Below are 9,214 nucleotides of genomic sequence, written 5' to 3' on the forward strand. Positions count from 1 at the left end.
ATTTTTAAAAATTCAAACTTTATTACCTTTTTGGGCACTGCAGTAAACAACTGAAATGCTTAGGCCATTCAAGAGAACCAACAGATACACACCATACAAGGCCCTGTGCCTGCTGGACTAGATTTGATCTGTGGCTCTGCCTCTGCAGTGCACAAAGAGAGTCAATCTATTCATAAAACAAATACCAGCTTCCACCTGAGATAGTCAGCTCCTCCTAATGACCAATGCATTCACTGCTGATGAACTTCAGCTTATACCTAATGCTATAAGTCATATCTCAGTCAATCTTAGTATTTGTCAGAAAAACAACAAAAAGGTACTGAATCTAGTACAGCATTCCCAGCTATTAGGGACCAAATTCCAGATCAAGAAGACAGAGAGTGCTCTATAGTTCCATGTTCCTAGTCTTGATCCACATACCAACTACCTTGACGCACTCTGGCGTTCAGTCCATGCCTACACTACACGTCCTCTGAATATACAAGTAGTTTACAAGCCATAAAGTATAAAGTGCTTTACCTCATACTCAGACTGCATAGAAGAGATTGGCCTCAAACATCACATGATACTTTAAAGGGAATCTTAGGAGATTTACTCTTTTGAGTGTGTGTTTGGAAAGTGATGGGGCTGAGGGTGAAAGTGAAAATGGTGGACTTGCTCCAGGTCAGAGGAAAACACAAAGTCTCACCAACGTTCGGAAAGATCCTGGAGACAAAGGATGCATCCCAGTGCTAAGTGCCTCTTCTGACTCTTCTCATAGCTTGTCTGTCCTGGTACCTATAGGAACTACCAAATCTGACAAGAGACTGGCAAAAGGCTGTAAACTATGAAAATCATAGTCACATGGTACAAATGTATACATAAGAACACACTGATGAAGTTCTAAATCTGACATGACTTCTTTCACACGCGCTGTCTCAGTTCTTTATTGTTGCCCCTCCTGCAAACTGATGTGATGACTGATGACGGAGGACATCAGGAGCGCCAGAAGGAGGAAGTCAGAAAGCCTTTGGGGACAGGAATCTCCCTGCGTTGCAGACATTTCTGGATATGAAAGATGAAGAAAACAGGATGAATTTCTGAAAAACACTACCTCTAGTGTTAACAGTGCGGAGACACTGAGGGACAAGACCCAGACCAGAGAAAGAGAAGACAAAAGTCTAACGGATCTGTGGAAACCTAAGACAAATGTAGAGTTGTTTTTATGCCTGCCTACCCATTTCCCCATACCATGGCCCCATCTGTCCATCACTATTTTATAGGTTCCTAGAAGCTGGTGGTCAGTGGGCTACCTTGACAGAACTACTTGACAGAGCTCTAGATGACCTGTTAAGATGAATGTCTTGGTACTTGGAAATGAAGGAAAAATCCAAGCAAAAGTACAGTATGGTCTTAGGGCGAAGTAGCCACACTCATAGTTCAATTCACCTGAGACTGACAGAAGAACCTTGGGTAACGAGCCAAACAGTTTGTAAGAGATTTGTTACACACACCTTACCATCTAATACTCTTTGAGGACAGCTACCTGATGGGCAGTGTGGAGAATGTATACAGGGGTGAAATGGCATACTGTGGTCTAAAATGCAAGGGGAATTATGAACAAAAAGCAGAGTGTGGAAAACAGAAGAGATGGCTATCAGGTCTGGAGACCCAAGACTGCAGGACCCAAGTGTGTCTCAGGGTACAGTTTAGGGAATGTTGGAAGGGAGCATCTTACCTCCAAGAACTGCTTCAGACGTATGAAAGAACCCATCTGTCCTGAGCTTGTGATGGCTTCAATTCTGTAGGGAAAGGGAGGGAGAAAAAGAGATGTGAGTCAAGTGAGGACTAGATCCACTGACTCTTCTAAAGAATGCTGGCTGTGCTGGGCAATGGAGTTGCACATCTTTAATCTCAGCACTCAGGAGGCAGAGGCAGGCAGATCTCTGTGAGTTCAAGACCAGCATGGTCTCCAGAATGAGTTCCAGGACAACCAAAGATAGAGAGAAACCCGGTCTCAAAAGAACAAAATGAAACAACAAAAAAAGAACACTGGCTGTTCTTTCAAGGGGTCCTTGCTGGTCTTCCGAACAGACAAAGGAGAGGGACACACTGCTCTTTTCTGAGGTCTTTGTGACCAGATAGGATGAGTGCCACCAAAGCATTTCCCCTGCCTGAAATCCCAATGAATTTGGAAGAGCACTTCAGGGTGAAAGGGTGAAAAGCATACCACAGTCAGAGAATCTGGGGGGCAAATCAGCTTCTCTAACTGACTTAATGATGGACTCAACTTCATGGCTCAATTCATGACTACTTGTAATCACAAGTATTAGAAACAACACATAAACACACCAGAGCCAGGCATGGTCACGTACACTAATCTTTAGCACACAGGAGGCAGAAGTAGTAGGAATTCAGTGTCACCTTTGTCTACAAAGTATGATCCAAGTTCAGCCTAGGCTGGAGAGATGGCTCAGTTAGTAAAGTGCACGCTGCATAAGCATGAAGAGTTGAGTTCCGGCCGGGCGGTGGTGGCGTACGCCTTTAATCCCAGCACCCGGGAGGCAAAGGCAGGCGGATCTCCTGTGAGTTCGAGACTAGCCTGGTCTACAGAGCGAGTTCCAGGACAGGCTCCAAAGCTACAGAGAAACCCTGTCTCGAAAAACCAAAAAGAAAAAAAAAAAAATTAAAAAAAAGAAAAAAAAAAAGAAGAGTTGAGTTCCATCCTCAGAACACACAGGAAAACAAGAGATAGGGGTATGCACTAATAAATCCTAGAGCTTGGGGACAGCAACAAAAGAATGCCTGAGGCCTGGTGCCCAGCATTTCCAGACAGTTCTAGCTTCATGAGAGATACTGGTTCAGCAACACCTCTGAGTTACATGTGCATGTGCACACACAACTCCCCCCACATACACCTGGGCACAGAGCTCAAGCCTATAATCTCAGGATTTGTGAGACTGAGGCAGGAGACTGCTGAGGTCCAGGGCATCCTGGCCTACAGAGTGAGATCTTGTTCCAACTCCTCCTCAAAAATCAGCCAGTATCATCTCAGTGGTGCAAGAGTGCATGTATCTCATGGTTTGAATGGAGCCTAGAATGTGCTAGATAAGTGCCCTACCACCCACAACCAACATCAAATATCTTATTTCAACATCTTCCTAGTTTATACCTTTCCTTAACAAACAATATTTAAAAGGTGTTTTCATTGAAATTCATAACCATTTACTCAAACATTAAGGAGAAGTCGGAGAGATGGCATAGTGGTTAAGAGTACCTACTGGTCGCCGGGTGATGGTGGCGCACGCCTTTAATCCCAGCACTCGGGAGGCAGAGGCAGGCGGATCTCTGTGAGTTCGAGACCACTCTGGTCTACAGAGCTAGTTCCAGGACAGGCTCCAAAGCCACAGAGAAACCCTGTCTCGAAAAACCAAAAAAAAAAAAAAAAAAAAAAAAAAGAGTACCTACTGGTTTTGCAGAGGACCTAAGTTCAATTCCCAGCACCCATGAAGAACAGCTCACAACTCCACCTCTGGGGGCTCCAACACCTCTGGCCTCTAAAGGCAGGCACATGCATACATTATGTGTGTGTTTGGGAACATTCTCAGGTGCAAATGTACACAGTTAAAAAGAAATTTCTTAAAAAAAATCAAAGAGAAGGATGAGTAGAAAGATTTCCCCCTTTTTTCGTTTTGTTTTGTTTTTTTTTTTTTTTTTTTTTTTCGAGACAGGGTTTCTCTGTAGCTTTTGGTGCCTGTCCTGGAACTAACTCTTGTAGACTCCCCCTTTTTTCAAGACAGGATTTCTTTGTTTAGCCTTGACTATCCTAGAACTAGCACTGTAAGACCAGGGTGGCCTGAACTCTATTGCCTTGAACTCTACCTGCCTCTGCCTCCTGAGTGCTGGGATTAAAGGTATGAATCATGACCATGACTGCCCAATAATATTATTTTTAAACAGATCTATGTCCACATCATGAGGACCAAACCCAGGCCCTTGCTCATGCTAGGTACGTGCTCAACCACTGACCCTTGTTCATTTTTTACTTAAGTCAAAAATACCACACATTTGGGAGGCAAGATGGCTTGGGGTGTGTGTGTGTTAAAGTTCTTGATACGAAGCCTGACTTACCTGAGTTTGATCCCAGGAACCCATAAGGTGAAAGAAAAAACCTTGTTCCCATATGCTGTCCTAACTTCCAAGTGTACATTGTGGCATGCACAAACCCCACCCCAGCTCCACCAATAAACAAAACAAAAAACAAAAACAAATACAACTTTAAAATAAACCATGCACAAGATCCACAGCCAACAGTAGACAGAAAGCCAGCCAGGCTGGAGGTCTCCACTGGGTCCCTTCTTTCAGAGCTTGACGAACTCCACAGGAGAGAGAGAGAAAGAGGTAGAACTGTGGGAGCCAGAGGTTGAAGACAGCAGGAGAGCATGGCCTGTGCGATCAACTAAGCAGGGCTCACTGGGCTCACAGGAACTGATTGACAACTGTGCAGCCTGCATGGGTCTACAATAGGTCCTCTGCATAAATATGTTATGGTTGTTGGCTTGGGGTTTTGGGAGGACTCCTGACAGTGGAACTGGGGGTTTCTGACTCTTTTGCCTGCTCTTGGTATCCCTTTTCACTTACTGGGTTGCCTTGAACAGCCTTGATGTGAGGGTTTGTGCCTGGTCTTATCATACCTTATTGTGATGTGTTCGGTTGATGTCCTACAGGAAGGCCTGTTCTTTTCTGGGAGAAGCAGGGAGTAGGGGAGTGGATTTAGGAGAGGGGAGGAGGGGGGACCCGTGAGGAGTGGATAGAGGGGAAACTGTGGTCAGGATATATTGTATGAGAAAAGAATAAATAAAAGTTTTTTTTTTTTTTTAAAAAAAAAAAAAAAGCCGAGACAGAGTTGGTAAGAGCTTGGGACAGTCTAAACTACAAAGACTCTCAAAACAAAAGAACAAGACAGAATGAAAAATAAAAACTCAGCCAAGAAACACACACAAACACTGCACTAGCACTGAGTAATGGCTTCAGTGTTACCTACTAACTCCTCAGTGGTTTGCTTAACAAGCCTATACCTGGGAAAGTAGTCCTCTTTGATGAGAAGAATCATCTTCCAGAACTGGACCTGGTACTGCTTCATGAGGGCATTCCCACACACCTAGAGGGAAAGAAAAAACCGTGAGCACAAAGAACAAAAATCAACTCATGAGAGAAGCACAATCACTCCTTTTCCTATCAGTCCTTCAAACATCTCAGCCACGGCATCACTTAGCTAACTAAGGAACTAAGGAATAGGTGGAAAAGACCCAACTTTCTTTTTTTGTTTTTTTTTTTGTTGTTGTTTTCGAGACAGGGTTTCTCTGTAGCTTTGGAGCCTGTCCTGGAACTAGCTCTTGTAGCCCAGGCTGGCCTCGAACTCACAGAGATCTGCCTGCCTCTGCCTCCTGAGTACTGGGATTAAAGGTGTGTGCCACCATCGCTTGGCAAGACCCAACTTTCTATGTGGGAAATGTAGTTCACTTGTGGACATCATCTAGCAGGCACAAGAGCCTAAGTCCCTTTGTAACACTTAAGTCAACAGTCAAGGCTTAAAAAATACTTCATGGGGTTCCTCTCAGTTCCTCCTGTCTCAAAGATGCAGGCTCAACATTGATACCATGACTTTAGGAGTTATGCCATAACTAAGAACTATGAAAATTACAGGCCTGGGGTTCTCAGATTTATCAGGAATGAACTCTGAGCATTCATTCATTCAAGGCAAGGCCTGCCTCACTGGGTAGCCCAGGCTGGACTCAAACTTGTGATTCTCCTGTTGAGCCTCCCTTGTACTGGGATTACAGCCATGGCAATCCCATGCTCGGTTCCCTGAAGCATGGTGTGACTCCTTCAGCTGGGTGTGGTGGTAAATGCCTTTATTATATCACTTAGGAGGCAAAGACAATTGGATCTCCAGTTCCAGGCCAGCCTGGTTCACAGAGTAAATTCCTGGCCAGACAGTCATAATGGTAGTTTCTTTCTTTCTTTTTTGGGTTTTTTGAGACAGGGTTTCTCTGTAGCTTTAGAGCCTGTCCTGGAACTAGCTCTTGTAGACCAGGCTGGCCTCAAACTCACAAAGAAATGCCTGCCTCTGCTTCCTGAGTGCTGGGATTAAAGGCGGGTGCCACCACCGCCTAGCTTCTTTTTTTTTCCCCCTAAAATTTATTTTTTATGTATAGTGTTCTATCTGCATGTCTGCCTGCAGACCAGAAGAGGGCACCAGATTTTTTTTTTTTTTTTTTTTTTTTTTTTGGTTTTTCGAGACAGGGTTTCTCTGTGGCTTTGGAGCCTGTCCTGGAACTAGCTCTTGTAGACCAGGCTGGTCTCAAACTCACAGAGATCCGCCTGCCTCTGCCTCCCAAGTGCTGGGATTAAAGGTGTGCGCCACCACCGCCCGGCTATAGTGGTTGTTTCTAAGGGCAGGAATGTATGAGCATTTAGAGAGGTTACATTTTCTCCCCAGAAAGTAGAAATGAGAACAGTGGATAATGATCCTTCCACAATGGGTAACCAAACTGAGACTGGGTGACAGCACAGGATAGCTAGCATCCTTACAGAGCAAGAGGAAGCAAGGAGAAAGGACGTTTATGGAAGACTAGACCCAGGGAGACCCAGCTCCTGTTTCCAGTGTCTCAAGAGACTCACTTGCACAGCCTACCATAGTTCCACTACTCAATTCAATATCCCTAAGATGAAGTCTACTTTTTTACTTAGGCTAGGACATATATTATTGCAGAGGGCAGAAAGTACTTGTGTACACAGATCAGTAAAAGAGAGGCCAGGACAGTTAAACTCACAAGCATCCTTCAAAGGAAAGAGTATTTTGTTTGTTTGTTTGTTTTTTATTTTTCAAAACAGGGTTTCTCTGTGTAATAGTCCTGACTGTCTTGGAACTAGTTCCTATAGACCAGGCTAGCCTCAAACTCAAGAGATCTGCCTGCACCTCCACCACCCAGCTGCCCTCCTCCTGGATGTAGTCTACAACCTGGTGATCCTTTGCTGTCTGATGAGCCAGGCTCAGCCTATATCTTACAAAATTTGTTTTACTTATCCCAGGCCCTTTCCCCCTAAACCTTGAGCACTGCTTCTCAGCTCATAAAACCATCCTTATCCTTGTTGGGGGTATAATTTGTGCTTCACAACAGCCTACGTGACTTCTATTTTGTCTTCGCCCCAGGCCAATCCTGACTCCCACGGATGTTATGTTTCCCTCAGTCATTCTCCCTAGACCTTTATCTTGAGTACTGTTTCCAAGCCAACAAGAACCCATTTCAGGGATGAAGCCACTTGTACTTTGTAAGGAGTTTCATTGTAAACGTGTCTTAAGTATGTTGGACTCACAGAGCTATGTTGTTATCTGAAAAGATTTTCCAAACATGTGCTCTGCTTAAATATGGCAAAAATATATGAGCTGATGTCCATATATTCCAAGAAGTTCTGGCCCAGTACCGGGCTGAAATGAATTTCATTCTTCCCTCACCTGAAGTGTTTCCCTTGCCTGTGGACCCCAAGACATTATAATGAGAAGAACATGGTCGACAGAGAAGTCAAGGACAATGAGAGGGAAAGTGGAAGCGAGGCCTGTCTTGTGCCTCACGCTGGTGACAGCAGCCTGAGCTGTTCACTACTTGGCTCCACCTCTAGGCTGCTTCCCCATTCATTTTACCCTATGTCAGAAGCCACCTCAACCACTGGCTGTCTCTCATTTGATAACGGAATTACCTCCAAGAAGTCAAACAGGAGAGTGGCTGTCACATCTGATAGAGGCTCCATGTTTAAGATCTGTGCCAACCAGCGCCAGCCATGATTTAAGCCATGAGGATGAGCCTGGAAGGAAAGTAACTGTGTCATGACTTCATCTCATTTTATTCACAGAATAAACTCCATGTGATCACTCAGCCATTAGACATGAACCCATGCATGCATGACAGAACAGAAAGAACTAAGCTAAGGAAATCTTACGCAGGGTTTCTCTGCGTGACAGCCCACGCTGTTCTGGAACTCGCTCTATAGACATGGTTGACCTTAAATTCACAGAGATCTACCTGCCTCTGCCTCCTGAGTGCTGGAATTAAAGGCATAGGCCACCACCACCTGGCTCAGTGAAATATTCTGATCCATATGCAGGCTTCCACAAATTTCTTACATGGTTCCTTTGATATGTACACATCAATTTCATGTTCAGGGAACTTGCAGTTTGTTTGTTTCAGATGCAGTATTAACTTTGTAGCCCAGCTGGCCTCAAACTCATGGCAATCCTCCCTGGCCCACTCTGCCATGGTGGGAGTGTAAAGGTAAACAACCATCTTTTCTGACTTTGTTGTTGTTGATTTTAGCTTTGGGGTTGTTTTTTGGTGTCTTTGTTTGGAGACAGGGTCTCATTAGCATTGGGTAGCCTGGGATATCTATGTAGACAAAGCTGCCTTTGAACCCACTGTCCTTGCTTCCTAAATGCTGGCAATAAAGGTGTGTCACTATGTCCCCAACACCTGACTTTTTGTCGGATTTTGGTATTGCAGTGACAGGGTCTCACTTTGCAGCCCAATTGATCTGGAACTTGCAATCCTTCTGCCACAGCTTCCTGTGCTGGAATTACAGGCAGCATAGCACAGCTGGCTGAAACTTTTGTAAATGCTATGACTTGTGGACTCTGTTCTAAGATTAGCTCTTTATGGCCTCAGCTGAGGCAGCAACTGAACTTTCTTGTTGATTCAAAAATGCTGCCTAAGGGGGCTGGAGAGATGGCTCAGTGGTTAAGAGCACTGGCTGCTCTTCCAGAGGTCCTGAGTTCAATTCCCAGCACCCACACGGTGGCTCACAACCATCTGTAATGAGATCTGGCGCCCTCTTCTGGCATGTGGGCATACATGGAGGCAGAATGTTGTATACATAATAAATAAACAAACTCTAAAAAAAAAAAAAGCTGCCTAAGAATCAATATCCACTTCTCTAAAATACCATCATCTTTACCCATCATTCCACAGCACAGCCTCTCTGAAGAACAGCTTGGAAGAGCCCTCAAAGACCTGCTGACGGGCTTGGTCACCGCCTGTGGGCTCTATTGGAAAGTGTGGTATTTTTTTATTTTTGAAAATATTTTTTTAAGCTGGGCAGTGGTGGTGCACGCCTTTAATCCCAGCACTTGGGAGGCAGAGGCAGGCGGATCTCTGTGAGTTCGAGACCAGCCTGGTCTACA

General features: G+C 44.7%; 1 protein-coding gene across 1 annotated transcript in view; it reads right to left on the reverse strand.

The window, feature by feature from the left end:
- The window catches only part of Gle1 (GLE1, RNA export mediator), a 35,094-nt gene continuing 25,880 nt past the window's right edge, over positions 1-9,214 (reverse strand). The window contains exons 13-16 of the mRNA XM_013355489.2: positions 7,741-7,845; positions 5,058-5,140; positions 1,718-1,781; positions 1-1,044 (exon numbers count right to left, since the gene is read on the reverse strand). Of these exons, the coding sequence (XP_013210943.1) occupies positions 976-1,044; positions 1,718-1,781; positions 5,058-5,140; positions 7,741-7,845 (321 nt within the window). The 3' untranslated portion in view covers positions 1-975. The remainder of the gene's footprint in view (positions 1,045-1,717; positions 1,782-5,057; positions 5,141-7,740; positions 7,846-9,214) is intronic.

The sequence above is a fragment of the Microtus ochrogaster genome, chromosome 4 (assembly GCF_000317375.1).
Source record: "Microtus ochrogaster isolate Prairie Vole_2 chromosome 4, MicOch1.0, whole genome shotgun sequence".
In the NCBI taxonomy this organism is placed as follows: Eukaryota; Metazoa; Chordata; class Mammalia; order Rodentia; family Cricetidae; genus Microtus; species Microtus ochrogaster.